This window comes from Rhyacophila brunnea, unplaced genomic scaffold (genome assembly GCF_057557595.1).
Source record: "Rhyacophila brunnea isolate RB1 unplaced genomic scaffold, BYU_Rbru_1.0 scaffold_8, whole genome shotgun sequence".
Lineage (NCBI taxonomy): Eukaryota > Metazoa > Arthropoda > Insecta > Trichoptera > Rhyacophilidae > Rhyacophila > Rhyacophila brunnea.
Window position 1 is genome coordinate 16,055,729 of NW_028233350.1, and position 25,543 is coordinate 16,081,271.

The 25,543-nt window shown below is 33.6% G+C and overlaps 1 protein-coding gene across 1 annotated transcript; it reads right to left on the reverse strand.

The window, feature by feature from the left end:
- Positions 1-1,877: 1,877 nt before the first annotated feature.
- Positions 1,878-24,453, reverse strand: Spt20 (transcription factor Spt20 homolog). Its single transcript, XM_085958535.1, has 16 exons — positions 23,958-24,453; positions 22,809-23,108; positions 21,371-21,535; positions 19,494-19,733; positions 18,496-18,708; positions 17,510-17,680; positions 15,663-16,002; positions 14,940-15,079; positions 14,173-14,249; positions 13,462-13,717; positions 11,951-12,755; positions 10,702-10,976; positions 6,289-6,433; positions 5,414-5,527; positions 4,419-4,512; positions 1,878-2,385 (listed from the first exon to the last, which is right to left on the reverse strand). Exons 1-15 carry the CDS (start codon positions 24,021-24,023, stop codon positions 4,424-4,426), a joined length of 3,396 nt encoding a protein of 1,131 aa, XP_085814661.1. The 5' UTR covers positions 24,024-24,453; the 3' UTR covers positions 1,878-2,385; positions 4,419-4,423.
- Between the last annotated feature and the right edge of the window lie 1,090 nt (positions 24,454-25,543).

Below are 25,543 nucleotides of genomic sequence, written 5' to 3' on the forward strand. Positions count from 1 at the left end.
AAATTCGTATAACTGATAGTAGTATAATCAGGTTGCGGAACCCTTCATCCCGTAGTGGATACATATCAAAATGTAGATATTATTATAATATCACCCGTTATTGATGTCTTTCACTAATGTCAGATTGTCTAAAATAAAGATTTAAATTGTCTGTTTCATTCATTACAATGGCAATTTTGTTTTCAGTAGATTCAAATTTGGCATAAATTTTGATATTAATCTATGGAAAGGTAATTATTCAATAAAAAAAAGTTTGTAGGAAATAATAATGTAATAAAAATAATAAATGTGACAGCCATAAAAAAGTATTTAAAAAAATCAAATTTGGAATATCACGTATCTATGAAATTATAGCAGTGACGGATGTGGCTGTCATAAGATAATTTACGTAGTGAATCGTACCAAGATTATGGTTTTCTCACCGGAAAAAAGTGCGCCAATGCCTACATTATAGGAGATAATTAAATGTGGTAATTAACTGGTCAGCAGTGAAAGTATATGTATCTAATGGCCACACGCCAGGCGTGTTCTTAGCACTGAATGTATTAATATAGACTCACCATTATATCATCACTGTGGACGTCTTAACAGCACATCCATCAAGATTATAGATTATTATTGTTACTAATTCATATTAGACGTATTGATAGTTTTGAAACAAAGTTATTTTTGTTAATTCTACTCTAACTGAGTCATTTACATTGACAGCTGTGTCGGACTGTAAACCCATCTACGGAATGATCCACTATATTATAAGTTGTATATTACATAATTAGAATAAGTTATAGTTGACTGTTTTGAAGATGGGTTTATAGCCCGACACAGTTAAAGTAGAATTAACGAAAATGACTGTATATCGAAAGAATTACAATGGAATTCTATCATGTAAACGCCAGTTCAATTAATGACTTAGAAGTAGTTTTCCATGGTTCAACAATAATTCAGAAATACGAATTTCTAATTTGATATAGTAGGGATTGAAATCCTGAACATAATTTTCTATCAATCCTGGATTACTCATTTTTATAATACAGTAAAACCTCGTTAATACGAACATGATTAATTCGAAATTCACTGTAAATCGAAATTTTTGCAAAAATTCATAAGATCTATTGAAGTAGATATAGCGATTTTGAACAATTTTATAAAATTGGAACAAGAAACTTTTACTTCCAAGTTTTACTATGTTTTTGCCATGTATTTCGTATTTCGAATTTTTTTTCGATTTTCTGTCCCTTAGATTTTGAATTACTGAACTTTTACTGTACTGATTATTTTATTACAACGTTTTTATTAGCTCGTATTCTTGTTTGTCCAGTACAAATCTCGCAATCGATTTTTAACTAACTTACCGACAAGCTAGACATTTGAAACTTTTAGAATATACCAGAACACGATGCCAATGCATTCTTTTAATACTTTTAGCCATCTTTAAGCAGAATTGAATTCATTTTCAGTTAATTCTGTTTTGTATGGAAAGTTATTTCAGAAAAATCCGTAAAAAGTAAAAGACTATTATTGGTTGCTAAGGGGACATTTCAGTATTCTATATTTGTTTGTTTGTTTTTTATTTACTTCATATCAAGTACAAGTTTGAGCATATTGAGCATAATAATTCAACGGAAAATTTAAAAACGTATATAAAAAGTTCTTTTTATCTTGTAATTATTTATAAGTTAAAAGCTAAATCAAATCCTGAGATAAAAACATTTTCAATTTTGGGATTAAGAAATTGAATAGTATTTCAGTAATTCCAATCCCAATACCTATATTTAGTAATTTGAATGAAAAAAAATTGGAGTTTGGGAGTTTTAAATATGATCCGTGTGTGGTAAGGTAGACAAGGTGTTTTTGTTCAATTGAAATAAAATACAGGATAGTCTTAAAAGTTGTCTGTATTTGTAAATATGACATTTAAATATTTATAACAATATAGTTATATTTACACTTGGGAAACACAATTAAACTTTAACAGCTGTCCTGTTACAACAAAGATATAAAATTAATTTCATTCAGACTTGTCAACTTAACAGTAACACTATGCAGGTTATTTTATTGCAATTAAATATTTGAAAGATTAATTCAATTCAAATAGATAAAACTAAACCATAATCGGGTTGAAAACATATTCATTAATACGCACTACATGATATTATTACATTAAAAATAAAAATAAATAATTCACGATTTGAGAATGTGACGCGGAAAGGTTCCCACCCCCCCCGCCGATATAAACCTTCAACGGCATATTATGGCGTTCACAAAAATATTTTATATCATACACTGATATTAAAATTATAATATTCACACATAATCAGGTAAAAATATAGTTATTCGTAAAAATATTTCATATTTCACGTTGTCACTTTGTGCACCATTGATACCCTGAAACAAAGAATCTAACATTATTATCTTCATATTATGAAATCACTTCAATTATGGTAACGGTCAATCAGTGGCGAAGGGTGGAGGTAGGCTGTTCCGCCATAATTAGTGCACACTAAACTTTATCAGTCAGACCTATTTGATTTCATTGAAATAAGACTACAATTTACAGATGGTGTTGGTTAGTTTTTAAAATTCAATTAAACCCTGTGAAAACCAAACCATAACACACAATAGTCAAAAAATACTCTATTACGCTATTAAATCATACCATAACTTTGGATATTTTATAGATAGAATAATATTTTTTTATCTATTATAGTTTGGTTAAGGCATGGCTTAAGGCTATACTTCAGCTGGGGCACGGTCTAAAACGATCATGACTACGCAACGCAAAGATTGTGTAAACGACGCGTGCGGAACAAAACATAATTTGTCATAAAAATTCAACATGCATCCATTTAGTGTCATGTTTATTGTTCTATTAGTAATAATAATAATATATTCATTGACATGTTTTCTTTTTCAAGTAAATGGGTAACGTTTTTTAGTCATCTTTACACGATTTAAGAATTAATTCCCCCGTCGCCATCACAAAACAATTTGACGTGTTCACATTTCGACTTTCGTTCTCCGATTGCCAGCGTGTCCAAAATTTCGTGGCACCTATAATTGAAAATTATTTGCCGTTTCACTGAAGTATGCTCTTAATGAATTTTAAAAAAATAACCAATAATATGCATTCTTAATCCAACGAAAACAAACAAGTATGAATGAAAAAGTGTGCACAATTTTGTCATATCGCCCAATGTATACCAAAACTATTATGGTTTGGTTGGGCAGGGTTTAATTGATTTTTAAAAACTAACCAGCACCATCATGCAATTTGTATTCTTAGTTCAATGAAAACAAATAACTATGACTGGCAAAGTAAGTTTAGTGTGCACTATTTATCTTGGATCTTAATAACAGCCTCCCCCACCCCTCACCCCTGAATAAAAATAAATTGTCCACATTATGAAAGCAGATTCACGGTAAAATAATACAATCAAATACAAAACGACATACTACTATCAGAGCTTTTAATCTGTTGAAGTATTCTAGCATAAATTACAGTTGAACTTGGTTATTACGAGAAAGATGGGACCGACTAAATTTGCTCGTTATAATTATTACTCGTTGAATAACATTTTTCGCGCCATGTTCTATTTAAGAATAGAACATAAAAAATCTGAAAACCATCGTAAAAATCTCTGATACAAGCATGGCATTCATAAATTACAAAAGTAGGTACCTACTGACTTCACAAAGCTTAGATTTTTTACTTGCAATTTCAACCATATGCATGGATACTTCAATGTTGTCGGTGAAAACACCTATTAGGTACTTAGACACATAACTAGTATCATAAACGTAATCCAATCCCGGCGGCATCGGTCAAGTTAACTGCCCAGTCGGATTTTATTGCTTAGGGTCGAAAATGTTGTTTTTAAACGATCGACACATTAACAGTTTTGCTCGGTATAACCGAGAAGTAGCTCGTTATAAAAGTGAATAAATGTATGGAGAAAATCATCCTCATTACATCCGCGATCTCGCTATTTCCGTGATCGTAATAACTAATAACCAAGTTCGACTGTATGTATAAAATGTGTACAAAGAGATAAGGAAAATGATGTAACTAAAAAAACTTTGCACATTCACTTCATAATATAAGAAAAATAAACAACCAAAAAAAAAATATCCTGTCATATTTAAAAGGATATTAATTAAATAACAACGAGATTGAACTACCACGTACTGAAAGGAGAATCGTTTAATATCTATTACAAAATGTTTTTGGTATATATGAATTGGTAACTAAAGAAAGAATTATATTCTCTAAGTTGGCAGCATTGAATGCATTCTATATAAATAAAATGTGAATGCCAGAATTCGCAAAAACGCAAGACTGTTGCGCAAGTGAAACATTCGCAGGTAGTTGGAATAAATCACATTGGTGTGTGCCATACATAAAGGTAAAATGTAGTTACCTAGATTATTTGGTGGGCTCGTTAGGATTGGTGGAGCGACGTCGCTGTTGATGTGCCAAGGCTGCTGGTTGCTGAGTTATGTACTGAACCGTTCCTGTAAAACGCAATATTCACTCAATGAATCAATCAATCAACCACCGTTATCTTATACAATACCATTTATATTATTATTTATTTCTGGGAATTCGCGGCCCACCGGGTACCGCCATTCTAACACCCCCCTGCATTTAATGGCCTAATGCATGAATAAAGTAAGTATAAAAATTAATAGTTTAGAATTCATCAGAATAAGTAAAAATATACTGCAAAAAAAACATTTAACAACACTAATGCACAATTTTCCCATTAAAACTTCTCACTCCATTCACACAATTATTGTAGTATGTAACTTGAAATTTTATCATCCATCCCTTTCCCATATTTACCTATTCTTGTCTTCCCACCACACAATTATTGACTACAATTATAACTTTACATAAACTCAAACAAAAACATACTGATAAAGTTCACTGAACGAAACACATACCAAAAATAATTTTTATGTGCGGTGAATACCGAGTGGTAATCATATTTTATAAAAAAAACTCTTTAAAGTAACATGAATGAATATGGTATGTTAAAAAAAAAATTAACTGTTAATTGCCTGAAGACTGAAGCAAGAAGAAAATGAAGGTAGCAGAAGTCCTTTCCTAGCAGATATGTGCGGACGCACTTAACGACTGTACTATGCTAATTATTTATTACTATGGCAATATTGTGCGCACGCCAAATGTAATTGAAAAGGGCTTTTGTTCTGCAATGTTCCAAAATGGTGTATTGAAGAAAATGACAAAGACGAAATGAGAGAATTTCTTCTTATTGAAGTTGAAGACTTCGGTATTTGTAACTTTTACATTTTATGCCATTTGATCTAATTAATCTGTAACGTACTCCATCTGAGTCGATACGTCTTCTACTGTAATTTTGAATGAATAACTAGACTTTCTAAATTTTACCTGGTACGGTGGCTGTGGTTGGTAATTTGTTTTGAATTTGTCGAGGTGCAACTCTAGGTCTCTGTACAAGTGTTAAAGGAGTTCCACTTTTCATTCCTCCGGCCATTAAATGAGCTGCAAATAGAAAAAAAAACATACAATTATACTATTCTATTCTAGTCTCAACTTTGTTAAGTAACAAATTCTAAGATAGATAAGTACTGTTAGTCCACATACCCACCATGTGGTGAATGCAGCGCGATGTGCTTCAAGAGTGTTATGTGGCGCATTATAACAAATTATTCATGTTTTTTTGGAATGCGCATGCGCACTAGAGAATACGGGATGTTATTGTTTAATTTCAGTATTTAACTGAAACATATGTATTTTAATTGGCTGAGTACACTGAGGCATTACAAATTAAAACGAAAACACTAATCATTAATTACTTTATGATGCACGTCGTGTACTGTCACCTAGGGGCGGCATTGTATATGAAAGTATGGTGAAGCCGGCAAGTATGGTGAAAAAGTATGGTGAAACAGGTTGGTAATCAATTTGCGGCAAAATTTCCACGTTAACATTATATTATATGGGTACGTTATAAAGATCAAAGTAAATCCTCCGTGATGCCCTGCATTTTTTTTATCGCGTCGCCATTTCTCGTGAGTTATCGGCTGTTGTCGGCATGCTTCATTCAGTTGTATGAGGAAGCCAAATCGTTGCCTATCTCTACTTTTAATACATCTATGACTGTCACGCTGTCACGGTGACAAAATGGTTTTGTCATTTTGCAGAATATTTTGAATCATCACGATCTCTGCAAATACTGCAAAGTAGCAAAATGCAGTACACCAAAAATATAGGTACAATACAAAAATAAATAAAATACTCACTGATAGGCAAGGACAGTAGGCTTTGTGTAGAGGGGGGGGTGGGTTGTGAGACAGGAACGGAAACCAAAAGTCCCGCTGGGCCGCCGCCTGCAGTCGACACATTCAATGACAGAGATATGGGTTGAGCCAGTCCTGGGATTTGAACCTGGAACGATTTCATTGTCTATTTTCAATGATGTCAGTACGCAGATTATGTCATGGAACATTGCTGTTTTATTACTAGCAACAGTGTGTATTATGAACCAGCGTCAAGACGATTGAATTGTAGTATTAAGTAGTAGTAAGTATTAAAATCAAAGAACATGCTTTAACCTTTTGACATTAATTTGACATTAGTAAATCATTGTCAATTTTAAAACAAACAAAAAATTACCTAAACTACGCAATTCTAGACAAAACTTTTATGAAACTAATAAAATTGTGGAATCTTAAGTATCCTTCAAACATATTCACAATGTAATAATTAATGCAATTTATATCGGAGTTGTTTGGGCATAACCTGATAACTGCTTTTTTTTTGATTTTATGTTTAGAGTAAAAATTGGCTCACTATGGTATTATCTTACATTTGAATAACCTGATATCTGTATTTCATTTTAAAATGCTCAAAACTCAACTCAATATCATATCATATCGACTGCCTCATGTAATAACACACCAATTCGAAATAGTGTGTTTTATGTTTTTTGAGCTATTGTTGCATAGAAAAAAATACCACACCAGCCAATTTTTTTTTGGATTTTTTTCTCGAAAAACACCCAAAATACTGTTTAAAATAATACTCGTAAGTAGAGTTATGATTATATAACATTTTTTGTAAAATCTTAAATTACATGGAATAATAATCCACTTGTAGTTGGTGTGTTATTACTCGGAAAAAATATACATGCTCCCTACACAAATCATTTTAGTGTATCATGTAACTATGTTTTCACCGTGGAATATGACACTAATTCAACTTTCACCTTCAAATCTCGCCTTTATCAACATATAACAACACTGTATTGAAAAATCATTATCCTTTGTAATGAATCGCACCTACTTTCATTATCACAAATTGCTTTTGTGACAGTAAAAATGTATTATTTTTGTAATTGTGTACAAATGACTAATTTTATTATTATTATTAATACTATCGGCCTATGGTGGGTACTATTGGAATTTGAATTTAAATTCTAATGGATTTAAGTTATGAACTATTCCATTTAATTAATATGTCCCCAACTAGATCTCGGCGAATATTACAATAAGCTCTAGAGACTAATAAAATAAAGAATGGAAACAATAAAAAAATAAATCTCCTTCTTCAGACAACACATTTTTAGGTTATAATTATAAATGATTCAACCTTAAATATTCTGTCTGTACCTACTATTGGCTCCTACAGGATTTTCAATGTTTATAATATTCTGTATTTCGTAATATAAACTATAACTTCTCTCTTCCTATCATTAGTAAGCACCATATAAATGCATATTTGCACCATTAGTTTCCAATTTACAACCTAAAATAATTATTTTTCTTGTATTGATTCCATGACGACTTGTGATAAGTAAATAAGGTAATACTTGCCTATTTTTGCATATGTGTTGACCTTTTTACTATACTTTTATGATAAATATGGTAGTAAAAAAAGTCTAAAAGGTTAATTGCATGTTTGGGTGAAAATTGGATAGTCCACGATGATAAACAGGTTGATTTTATCCCCATCTGAAGACTCCGAATAGTCCTAGTGATCCTGGATTGTCGGGTTTTAGTTGTTCTTCCAGTGTGCCATATATGACGCAAAAATTTGGAGGAGATTTGGGAATGATTGATGATTTGATCGAAGAAATTACGAAATCTCCAGCAGATCTTACACAGAATGAAATATATCGCTCTATTTCAGAGCATAATAAATAACAGTATACTTCTGTCAGTACTTTGCCACCTTTAAACATAAATGCACTTGTAGACATCACGTCATCAGACATGACGTTGTCCCTACTTAGTGCATCTGTTCAAATTATTTCCACTATAAATTGACACACCTGAATCGAGAAAAAGAAGAGAGCTGTAATGTAAGACTTGTGTAAAAGGAAGAAAGCCAAAAAAGCATTCAATGCAGGTGAAGAATATGTGAATGAATATAAGAATATTTGAATACCATGGAAGCACTGTGTAAAAATTCTTGCCAATTCAAATAAGTGCCCAAAAATGATTGAATCCGAACGTCAAGTTAGTTTTGATTCATTTTGTATTATTGGCAATCATGAGAAACAATGGGATTACATCTTAGGATATGACAAGTCAGTGCAAAAGAAAATCCAAAAACTACCAGCTTCTTTAAGACGTTTAAAAGCACTTATTTATGGTTTGTCATGCAATAACGAAATAATAAAAGTATGTAAAACTATGTTTTTACAAACACTTTCAATTTCAAATATGTGGGTGGTGAGTGCTTTTAAAAAAAATTAAGAGTCAGAATTGCTATTGTATAGTCAAGGCAGACACAACAACCGTTCTCATGCGCATGAAGCAAAAATAGTGTAATTAAACATGTTAATAATATATTTTATAAGAAAAGAATCCCACTATGTTAGAAAAAATAGCCAAAAAGAATATTTAGACGAGAATTTGAATATGGTGAAAATGTTTCCCCAATATAGCATATGGTTTGGATCAAAATAATATCAATTTCCAATTGCTACTGAACGCCAATATAAAGGCATATTTTTCTCGTATTTCTTCGTCTGAACAGGAACGGAAACAATAATTGAGTAAATTAAATATTTAATAAAAAATAAAGTGATTATCAGCAACATTTATTATTTACAGAACGTTCGAGAGCAATGAATCAGGGTGATATAAATCGTGCAAAAGAAAATCACATTACAGCTGTTACAGCATGTTTTGATTTGCAAAAGTTTTAACTGTGTCACAAAGTGAAGTACGAGTCTTTCATTATAAGGGAAAATAATATGCCATCTATAATCTCACTGTTCATGATAGGATGGCTATTAATTGTTATCTTTGGCATCTACAAACAGCTAAGTGAGGTGCGATAGAAATAAGTAGCTGCATAGAAGTATAGAAGTCTTATAAGTACTATTTTTACATATTTTAAATCTAATTTTAAGAATACAGTTGTATATTAGTTGATAGTTTTCCTAAACTTAATTTAAAAAAGTTTAATTTACATAACGTTTATAATTATCCATGTAGGTACCTATTTACTTGACAATGTTGCAACGTAATTTACGTAAAATATATAGGTAACAAACTATCCTGTAATTTCTTAATTTATACTATCAATCATTATTATGTTGAGTGGAATATTCATTAAGTAACTTTTGCAATTATTTTACTATAATATTATGTTCTGTAAAACAATTTCCTGAAACTGACTGAATGGTTAAAATACAGTTTATTGCGATAAAATATTGTTTAATTAAAAAATCTCCTCATATTCCATCAGAATATCTAAACCTATTTTTGGTTTAATCAAATATCATCGAGAGAGAAAACACTAAGAGCACATAGTATGTCATTCCCCGTAAAATTAAAAACAAAAATCTCTCTAAGTCGAGATATTTAAGATTATCTTTCAGAATTAGCATGGAAAAAAACACCATCTCAAGTTACGTGGTACTTTTTTTATGAAAAAAAAAATAATTACGTGGAAAAACACATCAAGTATAGATATATACACCCTCTAAAAATATATAAACGGGAAAAATCACACCAAATCTAGATGTAATATTTTAGTTGTCAAACTTAACGTGGAAAAACACATTTAGGGTATTATTTCCCAAAATTATGTCTTGCAAAAGTTGATTGTATGCTTAAATGATACTCTATTTAAAGATATAAATTATAATTTAAATAATATTTGCACATAATAAACGGCTTTCGCTACACATTTTTTTCAATGGTTTTTTTGCTCTCCTGAAAAGTTGATAATTTAGAGTTAGTGTGTTATTCCATGAGGTAGTCGAATTATCCTTATCATATTTTGATCACTGATAAATGAAATTATTTTCCAAATTAGTGGATTATGTAATTGAAAAAATAATTTTTGTCATATTCTTCATTTATTTATTTTAAAATGTATTCTCAATATTCGACAAAAAAATTGAACCGAAATTTATGGAGACAAAATAATTCAAAGTTTAAAATTGCTCTCTTGTAAATTAACATATTGCAGTTAACAGGTTATGCAATATATCCTATTTGACTGTAAGATGTTTAGGAATTTAATGATCTCATACTCGTAACGAACATTGAGACCCTCGTCATCATTCGTGGATTCAAACACAGACTGAATAGAGATATCATTTATCGCAGATACAACAAAGCAACAGGTCTAAACTTTTTCGATTAAAGTACTCCAATGGAGGTATTCTATTAAAATTAAAAAAAACACTGCTTTACCTGTACATTCTGAAGACTGGACATGATTCCTGTAATTTGGGGTTGAGTCGTCTGGAGAGAAGGGGAGGAGGGCGGAGGCGCCATGAGCCTCTCGAGTAGAGCGGAGGTAGGCGCCGAGACATTCTTCTTGGAATTGTTCTCGGCGGCGATCGCAGCCGCGTTATTGGTCATGGCGGCCGGAGCGCTGTTCAGCATGCTAAGTATCGTCGCATTATTGCCTGGCCCCACTGCGTTGAGTGCTGCATTCGATTTCGATTTTGCCGCAGCACTAGCAGCTATATTAACATATAAATGATTGTTTGTTTTCAATTAAAATAATTAACAAACGTTAATAATCAATGATTATGTAATTAAAATGTTTTACAATATGAAAAGTTACACTTTACATTGTTTTGCTCTCCATTTCCATAATCTTCAACACCATTGATCAATGTATGACATTTTTTATGACATACGCCCACACGGAAGACACAAACGGAATGAACAATGTGTTGCTAAAGTCGACATATAATAAAAGTCACTGTATCCCAGTGAAAGCTCCTCATATATTTTTATTCTGTAGGTACACAGACTACGGTTTCGGATGTATTTTAATAGCATTTGGTTAATCTTACGCAAACAAAAAAAATGTACATCTTGCTACATTGAGTTGCGCATGTTTATGGTGACTGGTGAGGTACATGCTGTTTGTTCAAATGTATATGGGCAGTATATGGCAAAATTTCAAAAAGTGAATGATAACTTATGAATAACGATTACACACATTGAGTGATGTTTTAAAAATCACAAGGGGGTGCTGTGCACTTGCATGTTCGAGCAGCTGCCACTGTTCCCAACACTTGTTTGGATAGCTAAAACACCATCTACATAATATTATGTAACGACAAGTGGCAACATAAAAAGGTGCCTTCACTTAAGTATTCGCGTGATATGGACCGTTTGGGATTTAGTCATTATGTATTTCCACGCAATGACTCTGGAAAAATTCATAACCCTATTGATTTACAGTTTCAACAGTATTCTAGTGTTTGAATATCATCAAGAAATGCTTTGTTGAGCTTTTCCTTTGATGAAAAAAAATCAACAATGACTTTTTTAAGCAGCTGTGTTCATTAGATTTGATCTAATATTATTATCTATAGACTGACCAATGAATAGTCTTATACAAAAACTAAGTAGATACTCATCAAACCTATGTGAATTAAGCAAAAATCTTATTCTATATGGTAAATCAATTATCATGACTAACCGGCGGCCTGTTGAAACTGATGCGCCGAATTCATAAGACTGGTGACGAGAGCGCTGATGGCGGGATTGGTGGTCCTTTGCTTGAGGGGGGTGGGCGGCTTCTGCTGCACGAGGCCCGTTTGAGGAGCTGTGCCCGCCACCCCTGTTGCCTGCTGCCCCGCCCCCCGGAGTGCCAGACCCTGCTGCAGGGTCAAGCCTTGCTGTGCTTGGAGAGTTGGAATTCGCTGAAGGGCGGCTTGCTGACTCTGGAGTGTCACTCCCTGTTGTCCCTGCAAAGTGACGTTGGGTTGACCCTGGAGGGCGACCCCCTGCTGCAGTTGCGCGACGATCCCTGCCGGCGTCTGTAGGGGCTGGGGACTGCGTCGTCCCTGATTGGGGAGGACCTTGGGCTGCGGCTGCTGGCCTTGCTGGATGTGGATGATGGCCTGCTGTAGCTTGTGGGTATTGACAGGGTTAATGGGCTGCGGAGGATTGGTGAGCTGCTGCGCCAGAAGCTGGTTGGTGGCATGCTGCGCGTTCTGCAACTGAGCATTGTGGTGCGCGGCTGCGGCCAGCTGCTGCTGGGCATCGCCCGGAGGGTGCTTCATCCCGAGGCTAACATTCAAGTTAGTCTGGTGCAGTTGAATGTGCTGAATAGAGGGGGACGGCTGCGGAGATGGTTGGGGCTTGAGGCCCCCGGGAGATCGCTCCATCTGCCCCTGCCCCATCTGACTGTTGGTGGCTTGTAGGGGGTTTCCCGCCTGCTGCTGTTGCTGATTGGCCTGGAGTTGCTGCACAGTGGTGGGGGCCGCTTGAAGCTGCGCTTGCTAGAATAGAACACATTAACACGATTAAAATCATGTTACTCTGAATCACCAAGAACTTGAACGTCAATCGAATAAAAAAATTATAGAAACATTCTGGTACGTACAGCTAAATATTATGGATTACGAACTTCGTTTGGATTACCAAATTTACAGAGGTTTTTAAAAAGATATATATAATACAGTAAAACCCCATTAATACAAACATATTTAATTTGAAATTCGCTATAAATCGAAATTTTTGCGAAAAATCATAAAATCTATTCATAGCGATTTTGAAGAACTTTTTTCCCAAGTTTTATTGTGTTTTTGCCATATGTTTTGTATTTGGAATGTTTTTTTGAGTTTCTGTCCCTTCGATTTCGAATTAACGGGGTTTTACCGTATGTATCAAACTTCAATAACATTTTTTTTTAGATCTCAAAGTGAACCGCAGGCCAGAAAGCTCATCTATCTGTACTTCAAATTTAGATCTTGATTTTACAAAACATGTATTTTTGAATCCAGGAGACGTGGACCTGATAAACTAGATCTTGTCTCCTCATAAAAAGAGGACCATATTACCTGCCCCGTCAAGAAACCTTATATTTCTTCTTTTTTTGATTGTTTTGCGTTCAGAATGTTCATCTATCTCATATCATCTTAAATAAAAACATCAAAAAAAATGAAAAGAAACGACTAAATCAGAATAAAATAAATATGTGCTAACCAGCAGAGGCAAGTTGGCAGAGATCGTCCGTCTGTGGGCGTTGGCAGCTCCGGTGGCCAGGACGGTGTCTGCCTCATTAAGAAGAGAGGGGGCGGCGAGGGGGACGGGGGTGAGCTGCGGCAGGCGAGGGATCTGGTTCAGGGAGAGGGGGAGGGCATGCTGGGCAACAGATGGCGCCGCCGGGACGAGAGAGGGAGACGGAGACGGCTTGACTACTCCCACTACGGTCGGGAGAGATGACCCGCTGGGCACGGCACTAGAATTGTTAAACAGATCATTACAGAAATGGCCAGTAATGTTATATCTATATCAACAATCGTGTACATATCTATAAATGTAATATTGAAATCTTGTTTTTTCCTCTATTTAGGAAAATGTGTGTTAGACGAATATCTGTAGATTCTGTACCATAATAATTATTATCAGCGGTACAACAACTTAGAGTGGCTACAACAGTTCTCTCCATCTGTTACTATCTAATGTGACCGCTTTCCAGTTTGGTACCACAGACACACGGCAGTCATCTGTAGTTTCATTTTTAATTTTGAAGTTACATAACAAAGTCACATCTCGAGTTAAACTTCACAGTCATGTATTTCTTACATAAATTTATTTGAAAATACAATAATACAAAACGACCCTATCATTAGCAACAGTGATTATGTCATAAAAAATTAAGTTTCCTGAATAAAAAAAATAAAATTACTGTACCTGGGTACAGGAGTGGCGGGATTAGCAGAGTGATTCTGGGCACGAGCTTGCAATGCCAACTGCTGAGCCGCATTACCCTGAAAATGTTTTCACCATCGTAAGTCATAATCATAAATATCAGACATAATTTATTATTAATTTATAAAACAATGGATCTAATCAAAGTTGGCGAAGAAAAGCCTTCTTCTATAGAGGTGGAGTACATATTATATATGAAAATGGTGAGGTAGTTACTAAAGGAAATGGTTAAATTAGGTTCAAGTCATTTCGCAGGATCATTCATAGCAAGATTTAGACCTCCGTTCTGAGAATTATTCTCCAGGGCTACACTGAGATTAAAACACTTTGCCAATAATTAAAGTTGTAATCCTAAAAGAAATTATATTTAACAATACTATAACATTAATAATACATATTGTAAAACTCCACATTTTTAGTTTTTTAGTCGATAGCTTTTCAGGTGTAACACCATTCTGTGTTCGCTAATTATTCCATCTAACCAATTCTTTATCACACAACTACTACAATAGTTATATAATAATATATTATATTCTCTACGGCTTCCCAAATATAAATCACATCACAGCCACATATTTTGAAATGGAAAATAGCGCCGCAGCCGACTTGTTTACTAAGTATTAGAGCAAATTTGTGTATTTAACTGGTCGACTTGCCACGCCGGGCCCCCAGGCTAGAGCCCTGTCAGCCCACCCTTTGTGGGGGCCATGCATGTAGGATTACGTTGAAAATGGTTAAACGATGCTTACCATCTCTCTCATTCCGGCAGTGAAGGAAATTCTAGGTGATTGTCCGGGTACTATATGTTTTATTCGTACCGATTTTCTTCCTTCCTCTGTGAATATTTCTGTGAATTGCTGAATATATCTACTCGCATGAGCTCTTGTCCCTGTAAAATGCGACAAGTTAATTATCTAACAATATTTACCAGCCAATTAAATATGTACATACATATATGTATGGTTGTATCAAATTTGAAACTAAATCACACTGAACAAAAAATGTTTGCGTGCAGCATTCTCATATTATGATAACAGAGATCATGTTAAAATTATTAAAACTAATACAATTTATGCATATTATAATAAATTGTTCAGCAAAATGTATGAGAATATTTGCAACTACGTCAGATATTATACAAACTTTTAAATATATTATATAGGTAATACTTTCATATTACACTTACAATGACACACACGGGTAGGTCATTTAAAAGCACTACCTTTGAAATGAACACCGTTTAAATTGAAGCTTCCTTTCAATAAACGCAAGTTGACTTTGCAAACTAAAAATTAACAGACAAGAAAGTGACAATAAAGTGTTGGTGTGTCGTGACGCCAAAAAGGTTGGAAAGCGTTGATCAAGATGACGTTTGATCACATCCTGAGAGCTAGATAAGGTCTCAAGGTTTTTGAGATCTTGCTAAGTGTAAAACAATTTTGGTAAAAAGCAATTAATGAAGATTTAAGAACCCAGTAAAAATCGGCAAGCAGATCCGTTTCGTTCGCCTTCGACATGGTCCCTATCCACGTAGAGCTCTCCCAGGAACTCCTGATTGGAGGGTCTCTGCAGTATGCTGAGCTTGATGTGGAACATGCCAGGGGATGAGGGCAGGACTTGGGCGGCGCTGCCAAGAGGGGTGGACGCCCTCTCCGTCTCCAGAATGTACTCCTCCATGAGTTGGGGAGCGCAGTCCTGGGAGGGGCGCGGACGATCATAGGCGCGAGCCAACCGGGACACAGCCGCAGCCCCGTCAGACGGGACGGCCAATGGAGGGCTTTCAACGCGTGGGGCCAGCACCGGACGTAGTACCTGACAATCATAAGTTTACAATTGAGGGACACTGAGGACAATGACTTAAAATTCACAAACCACTATTTATGGGTGAAATAGGATTCAAACATGTAACTGGCCTGTATGAAAAGTTATAAAATAAAATAATATAATATTCCTGACATCAGATTACACTATAATTCTATAAGATTAGTGTATAAAATGTAGTTATTTTGGATGAATTTTGGTCGATCGATCACATCATAAAGTTGTGAAAGTGTAAAAGCATAATGTCGCACCATCGCAGCTAAACTGCCACAATCCAAAAAACGTCAAACAGAGAAAATCAGCTTTGGAGTTTTTACCTTTCGCATTTTTGTACTGTGTTTTTGAAATATGTTTAGATATTGAATGAAGTTTTGACTTGAATTTGATGACTTAGAGATATGAAATTTTCGGTACATATACTATGAACGATAGACAATGAAACAGTCAAAGTAATTAACTCAAAGCATGTAAATTTGGACTTGTGGCGGTTTAGTTGCGAGGGTGCGATTTATATAATCAGTTGTAATAAATAATATGATTTCATTGATAATTTGAAGGGGAAGCATTATGTAACTACTCTTATTTTGGAGGAGTGTGGTAGATCAAATCTAGTTTTGGTACTGGATAGTCTACTTGAAGTTGGACATGCCTGGAATACATACTAATATTGGATCATTTAAGAACAAGACCTCATTTATTTTACAGAATATTGTGGAACTTAGAATCGTGTGTGTTTTAACTTTGAAGTTGAAATGACGGTTACCGATGCACTTAGGCTGTTTTATTCCTCATAAATAATTGTATTAATTTATCAAACACAGCTGTATATTATATTTAAATAACTGGGTGTAGCTAGAGTTGGATATTTCCCGAGAAAATCTCAATCTCGAGATTCGGGATTTCCAGAAAAGAATTCTCGAAAAATCGGGAAATTTCAAAAAAACCTCTAAAAATCTGTGTAAAAACCAAGAAAAATATATTTTTCTATTTATGTAAGAAGACAAACAAAATAGAAGTAGGAAAACAAAACTAATTCAAAACATGACTTATTAAAATAGAATTTCAAAGAACACAGACTGTCAATCGCGTATGCTTTTGAGACACAAAATTCCCTGATGTTGCAAAAATTGCGCTCGTTTTGAGTCGACGTTGGCTTAATTGTATTAAATGCCCCGATCAGTCCTTGAATTTTGTGTTTTCTGTCCACTTTTTCCATATAGAAAATCGTTTTTTCAATCAATATTTGATAATAAAGAAATTCCGAATCTCGAGAAGATCCGGGATTTCCCGAAATATTAAAAATTTCAATTCTCGAGATTCGAGATGGAAAATCCCGAAATTTTCTCGAGAATTCCCATCGGGAAATTCCCGAAACCCAACTCTAGGTGTAGCCCTTAACCCAGTAGAAAGTTAACGGTATATACTATGTACTATTTTCCACATGAAATCTATCAACAATGAACAGAGAGACTGTTACATGTTGTTTAAAATAAGTCACCTCGCTGGGTTTCTTTGGATATTTGGAGGAGGCGCGAGGCACAGGTGCAGCGTTGAGAGAATGACGAGTGGCGGGCGTGGCCCTCGCCCTCTGTTTGCTGATCATGTCCAGCAGACCCAAGCCGCGGTGCTGCGTCAACTGGTCGAGTCTTCTTTTGCGATTCACCGCCACCTGTACAATATTAAACACTTGTTACAGGCATGCCTTAATGATGACGAACACAATGTCAAAATTCAATTTATCATAATATAAAATTAAACAACATACCTCATCAGAGCAAGAATATAACAATATGGAGTTATATTATATTCTATTCTTATTCATAAGAATACATATTGAAAGTTAAGAAACGACATCTCGTAAGTGACCTTTTGTTCAACACAGGGATTTTGCATTATTGAAATGTATTATATTGGTAGTATTGGCATCTACTGACGAAAACTGATAATTCTTAAAAAAAATATTTAGCTCCTAAAAACACTATGTGAACTATTCTACTAACGATGACTCGTAAATGCATCATTTTGTTTGCCGCGAGCCACCTGTCAGATGCATGTCATGCATGCAATCCTAATATTACATACATACATTAGCTGTTGATGACAAAAACATTGATTTGTAATATCAAATGTCAAACACATAGTGCGCAGGGGAGGTTTTTCCTTCTCCAGTAAAGTTGTTATTTTGTCACTTACGAGGTGTCATCTCTTAACCCTCGATATACATATACATTATCCGGCTCTATGCAGCTGGTTTTTGTACATAAATACAATTAAAATACTTCGAATATGGTGCATAGTAGAACCCGAATTATCCGTACTGATCGGGATGAAAGTATACATTCCAACAGTCAAATAAATAATAATAAACATATTTTATTATAATTATAGTTTATGTAATTAAAATTTTAGCATTCATCGAATGAGGCACCTATTGAATACCACCGGTTTGAACAATGTCATTTACATTATGCGAACATGATATACCTGCGAGTATCTTCTGGCTTGTCTTCTAATGTCAGGAGTAGCCAGTATGTGCCTCTGGTGATGGAGCCTGGCAGCCAGAAGGCCTACGGCGGGGCGCGGCTCCAGGCAGAGGGGAGGAGCGGTGGCCAAGACCATGGCCGATTCTAAAAGCAGTCGGTCTTCGCGTCCCCATGAACCAGCACGGGCTATCGCATTCACATCGCTTATTATACTCTGAAACACCAACAAACATTAATCAATGACAAATTACTTAGTTCAATCTCAAAAATTTTAATCAACATTCTTCTTTCGTATATTAAATTTTTTTGTTTTATTATTATTAAATTATTTGTTTGGACAATTTGGTAGCGTATATTATACTTAATATTTTATAAGTTGGCAGATTGAGACATGGTGGCTTGTATAAACTTTGCTGCCGTCTTTACATTCATTTTTCAATATGAATGACATACATGTTTGACATATTTTAGTATTCATTAAAATATCTTGGCAAACATTCTCTACGGAGTCCGTGAGATTGCGTAATATGTGGAAAATTAAAATTCAATTCCACATTAAGATGCTATTTGACAATTCATCTCTCACCCAGTCTTTTCAAGATAGCTTATGTTGTATATTCACTCAACATCTCTGCATATCATCGTTATATCTCCTATTTAAAATTAAAACTACACGGATTCGGTAACTTCTTTTACGGTACGTTTTTAAATCAGAATATGCTCATTTTTCCAATAAATAAAAACAAAATAAAATTGTATATATTGAGACTAATTTATATCATTTTAATTGATCGTATACTGGAAGTCAAAAAAATTCTTTTCATATGATTTTGGCAAGTTTTAGAAGTTACAGGTTATCATCAGGTACATATTGTGTGAAATTATACATGGAATATATACATATTCTGTATTAGATTTTGACCGTACGTGGACTTTCGTACGTGGTTTTTGTCAAAATAATTACATATTATGTTTGAAAAGGTTGAAAGTAGAACGCACCTGCGTAGTGGGCTTGAGCAAAACATGATGAGTATCGCAGACAAAGCTCGGATAAGCCTGTCTGTAATCCCTAATTTGAGCAATTATACAGCCTGAATAAAATAATGAAGAATACTCCGCCTCCAGTAAATCTAATAATACTATCGGCAGCTCTTCGTTATCTATATAAGAAAGCAGTTCCTCTTCCTCGTAAGGCCATCTGGCGGTTTCTAACAACGTCTCTTCTGAATGAAAATTATCCTGAAATATAAAAGCAACTTTAGTAAACTTCATAAATTTTTTTAATCGGCTCTACAATCTAAAGTCAATCCTGAATCACCTCCCAAAGTGGTTTCTTAATAATTTTATTTTTATGATAAATAATTGTTACCCATTTCCTTAAACTATTAAGTTTGTTCCCTAGATCCAAACATGTTATAATAACAGATTTTTTACACAGTCTGGTTGTCAGCCAATCACCCAACCCAATGGGTCTTGCTCTGAGTCATGTATTGTATTGAAAAACATGTAATTTTTACCAAACATGGGATTCGAACCCGTAAACATGACTTCTGAAATGTATGTCAACAAACAACTTTACCATGGGGCTCACCTAAATAAAATATGTACTCATAGATATGTAAATAATGATGTACTTCAATATACTATTTTTAAAACTTAAGAGTTCTTAAAACCTACTGTGTGTTCTAAGGAAGAAGACATCGCAATCTTGGAGTAAAGGAAGTAGAGGGTATTAGACTAAAGGGTAATAAATGAATTAAGACATTCCTATTGCAATGTTCTCATTGTCACCTAAATATCCAACATACTACATTCTGCTTTTGAAATAGCGACTGAATCTCGTAAATCGTCGTTGAAACTAGAAAATTGTGTAACTCCGTTTTAATCGAAAATTGACTTTGAATGCCATCTAGTGGCTGTTGATAATATCTATACATCTTGAAAATTTTGTAATTCCAGAAAAATTGTAACATTGTTAAATCATAGATGATTTAACTCGAAAACCATATATTTGTATAGGAAACCATAATGTTTTTTGTCTCTCCTGTAAAGTAGTGTTTTTGGAGTTACACAATTTTCTAGTTTCAACGACGAAATTAAAATTCCTCTTCAAGGTAATGTAATGTAGTTACATAATATCACATAATTTAATAGGAAGTGTTAATTTTATTGTTGAAAATATTAGACATTTTACAGGACCATTGTTTATATTCAACAGCTAAATTAAAGCAACATGTTTTCGTAAACAGTAATATTTTGAGATGCCTAATTATTGCTGACATAATGCATTATGCAGAATTAAGTGTATAAACCAACTATTTTTGCATGGTATATCAATTATTATCAAGAAATTATGCTTATTAGGTGAAATTTCAAATGAACATTCGAAAACTGGTAACAATTAATGTACATAATAACAATATATCTTTGTATGTTGTATTTTTATAAGTCAGGCATTTCTAATAGCGCCCATTGCAAAATATTGATAATAATATATCAGGTTTCATCAGAGGTGTGTTTTTTTTTAATTTATAAAAAGGTAAAATGGAAAATTGATTCCAAAATTGGCTAAATAATAGCAAAACTGTCATATTTCCTTAGACTTTCTAATTTACCTATTTTTTTCTATATATTGAAAAGAGTTTCAAATTAATTTAATAATTAAAAAATAAAATAAAATAACATTATGTACTTATATTGTTTACTTTCTTTATAATTATTTAGATGTTAATTTCAATAAAATCGTGTGGGCAACTCATTCAGTTGGGAACCCCCTGTTCAAATTTCAGCTAATATTTCTGCATTGTTAGACAACTATCATATTTCAACTAGCTAGATAATAATATTGTGTAATTTTGATGAATCTTTTTACTTACACTAGCAGTTCCTTCACTCGGTGGAGAGAGCATTTGAGTATCCCCGTTGACTTTCAATGATATCGAATATCCTTTATTGCCCGGGTATAAATTTAAGATCAACACATTTAAATTCATTCTAGTTAACAACTTCTCTAATAAATAAGAGTTGATTTTCAAGCCTTGCTGCAAATCAAAACATACAAACGAATGATATTAATGACAAATAAAATCAAAATCACAGGTAACAAAAAGTCAATTCAATCGGAGACGTGGAACGGATAACGTTAATCCGTCATCAAACTATGAGAACAAACACAAATCGAAATACAATTAAACGTGGTATCCACATAATTGCTAGATCAATCCCTTTTCATCCGGATCTATCAGTATGCTATTCTTATTCTAATGCTGTAACCAATTAGGAAATCTAAAACCATCTGTAAAAAAAAAACTCAGTATTTGTTGAAATGTGTACACACAAAAAGATTTTAGGTTTTCAGCATCCATGTTCAGATGGGCGCTAGTTGTCTGTCAGAAATCAAATGGTATAACTATTTTGAATTTAATCAAGAAATTGACACATTTGCATCTAAAATCAGTTATGATCGATCTGCGACTAATCATATAATATCCAAATTCTAAATTCCTTCTCGATATATTATATAAAAACCATATTATAAAAATTGTATTATGACATGTATGTGTGTAAGCCCTGCAATCAAATAATGTAATAATGCAACAAGAATATTGTAAAAAAATGGGTGCCCGGCAAACACACGTGACTGACTGTAATGAAACTTATTGTTTTTATCACATTTACATAGCCTTCCAACATCATTGTCAATGTATCACAACTGTGCATAGAATTCTCATCAATACTGTAATTCATACTATCTTCACTTCCATTAAGGATCTTTGCATTCTCACAACATTTCATATTTGTATATATAAAAGACAATAATTATTGTTTTTGATGCTTTTGATTAAGTGTCAACCAGCAATTTCTGTTTTGTTATTGTTGAAAATTTCATCGCCGCGTTAGCATAGACATAAAGCTGTACTCATTTGGCTGGTTAATTCGAAAACAAAGCTACCCACCTTGTCAAATAGTATGTAGGTACCTAAAGTGTAAGTGTTCTTAAAAAAATCACATTTGCCACGGCCTCAATGGCCAATTCAAGGCTATCAAGCGGTTATTAGTTCAAGGGAGATAGTGGCCTTTTTGTATTTCCATTTTCGAATGGGCTATAGCGGTTTTTGTTTCGTCATAGATCAGCTGAATTCACTCTATTGGCGCCTTAAATGCGCCTATCTTGATTTCTTTGGTTCACATACGTTAAAAAAGAATCCTCTTAGACAAAATGAGGCGACACTACTTCATACTAATTAAAATAATACTGTGGAAATTCAGAAGAACTTTGTTTTTCAATTTTATAATTTATAAAGAATATCTCACGTGATTGGCTTGAAGAGTTTCGTCAGAGCTGAGTTCATCATACAGCTCTCGAAGCTTATCATGAATATTAAACCTAGTCTGTTTCTTGACAGGGCTCAAGCTCTGCGATGACCGTTCACGTTTTTCCGGAGAGTGACTCTGCGAAGAGAAATGCTCCATGGGACGCTTACGGCCAAAATTCTCAAGGAAGGTCTGCTCGCTGGGCCACGAGCTGACATTGTGTTCTAGAGATACCTCGCTGTCCAGATCATCAGTCAGGTCAAAAGATGGTGCATTCCAACGAGCTTTCTTTAAAATCTCCTGCAACAAAATAAATGGATCAGAAGTGAAACGCTTACCATTAGCTAACTCTTACTTCGAAGCCCACACGATGTTGAATAGAGACAATGGTTGGATCCGTCATTGAGTCGAAAATAGTAGCTGCTACATAATGTACTTTCATTTGCATTTATTTTACCAGAGATATACATTTACAAACGTTTTACTTACGCAGTTAAACTTAATAGAGATCCAAAAAAGGTGAGGTTTCACCTTATTCTTGCACACCAAGGTCGTGATGAATGGTGACTACATTGTAGTAATTCTTCTAGGGTTGTGTTTGCATACGTATTAAGTAAGGTGTATTCATATTTTGTCAAATAAGCATCCCAGTTTTCGGATTTAAAAAAAAACCCTTAGATCATATCGTATGATCAAATCTAAGACTACTTACTTATATTTTTTATAAATATAAAGAGAATATCATGTACAAGTTATTGATATCGGTTTTGTACTTAGAAATCTATATGTACCTGTATTTTATTAATCCTGTTAAATATATAAATCTCATAAAATATTGGAAGATCACTTGATACGGGTTTTTAATAATGATCTATCTTATTGAAAGAAATTGGGTCTACTTTAATGGGTGACAGATAGATCAATTCAACTTCTGGAATGTTTATAGCTCCACTGAAATTGTAACAGATGAGAATACGCTGAATACACACAAAAGTATTCATTTCCAGATAACATTATTTTAGCAAGGCTGATTGTATCATCAAATTAGTGGTTATGTTTCCATCAAACAATGGTGATTTTAGATACACTAAATAAACAAAATTTCTAACACAATGGAATGAAAATAATATAAACTTGTAGTGGATTTACCTCGGCTTCAGCTGCTGCAGATACTAGGCCATTCATTTTGTACAAAAAACTATCACATATTTGCATTGACTTTTATCAAATTGCTTACAAAAAAATACGTAATTCTTCAGTTATTGAATCCATGTCCGTATAAAATATTATCCGTTAATAAATACACACGATCAGAAAATACATAAGTCACATTTTCCGAATATTTTTACTATTTTAAGCATTAACAAAAAATTACAAACAATATACTGTGTATAGGCGAACATCTGTTGTTTTTGTGGATAACGTAAACAAGATCCATTATTCTTATATTGAGCACTAAAAATTATGAATCCTCCCCATCAAGGAAAGGTTTATTTTGATTATTTTTAAAACATTAATGAACCAAAATCAAAAATAATCTTCTGATACAAATATCATTGTATTTAAAGAAGCATGAACTGCATATGAACATGAACTGGGACAGCAACAACGAAACGTCAAACAATTAGAAATTCCGTCAAAGACCAGCGTTGCCGAAGTGTGGCCAGCAACAAAAATAAATTAACCGACAAATATCGTGTATACTTGAATCTAGTAATATATTATCACCTTATCACCTAATAATTATTATGAATTAATAATGAAAAATATTAATGTACTCTATTAATAATTATTAGTATGCTTACATATTGCTTACCTGATTTTTTTTTTTTTTTAATCATGAATCTACATTCTGTTTGCTTAAATTAATACCTAATCAAAATAAATAAAATACAGAAGTTGTTTCTCAATATTTTACTGTCTCGGTATTGTCTTTTTAAATTTGCAATTCAAGTGATAAAATTTAGTTAGATATTAAAATATTATGTTGCCTCAGAAAATGGGGCCGGAGTATGCCAGATGGGCGACCCGGAGCTTTTTTCCAGGCCGTAGCGCGCTCGGGCACTACTCAAAATAGTTTTCATCAATAACATTGACCTAACATGAAAACATAATATGTATTATGTAATACACAATGAATCACGTCGTGAATATAGAAAATTACGTAATATGTCATTATTATTTTTAACTCAACGAAAAACCCGAGAACTTAACTAAGTTTCCCATCGTCCTTTCCTACCCCCACATTTTTTAAATCACAATAATATCTGTATAGGTACCACAGGTAATCTATTGTAACTTCAAAAATCGTGAAATGGAGTTATTGTTATATTGTTACTTCATTACTTATCCTGCATACGTGGTAAACAGCTGTAACTCATATTACTCTTATTATAAAAGTTAAAAATTAAAAATGTCATTGTAACTCCATAACTATTAGAAGTAAACAACAGTAAGAAAACATACAATTCTTTTGATGAAACTTATAATCCGTCTACAGCGGTAAACAATGGTAAGTCCATGTTACAATTGTTTAAACATCGGAGCTTATTCGCACAAAGCATCTGTATACCAGAGGTAAACTACAGTGTATATCCAAATGACAACTTTACAGGAGAGACAAATTTGTGAGTTTTTTTACTTTCAACTTCTGGCATTCATGAATGGAAAAAAATCAAATTTATTTATTTATCAAAACAAGCATATTTTCTCGTGTTCTATTATACTATGTATAT

Coding starts and splice junctions, on each gene's coding strand:
- Spt20 (XM_085958535.1), bottom strand. CDS start 24,023: ATGCAAATATGTGATAGTTTTTTGTACAAAATGAATGGCCTAGTATCT. Junction 12,756..13,461: donor CTGCCAACTTGCCTCTGCTG/GTTAGCACATAT, acceptor GTTCTATTCTAG/CAAGCGCAGCTTCAAGCGGC. Junction 4,513..5,413: donor AACCACAGCCACCGTACCAG/GTAAAATTTAGA, acceptor TGCGTTTTACAG/GAACGGTTCAGTACATAACT.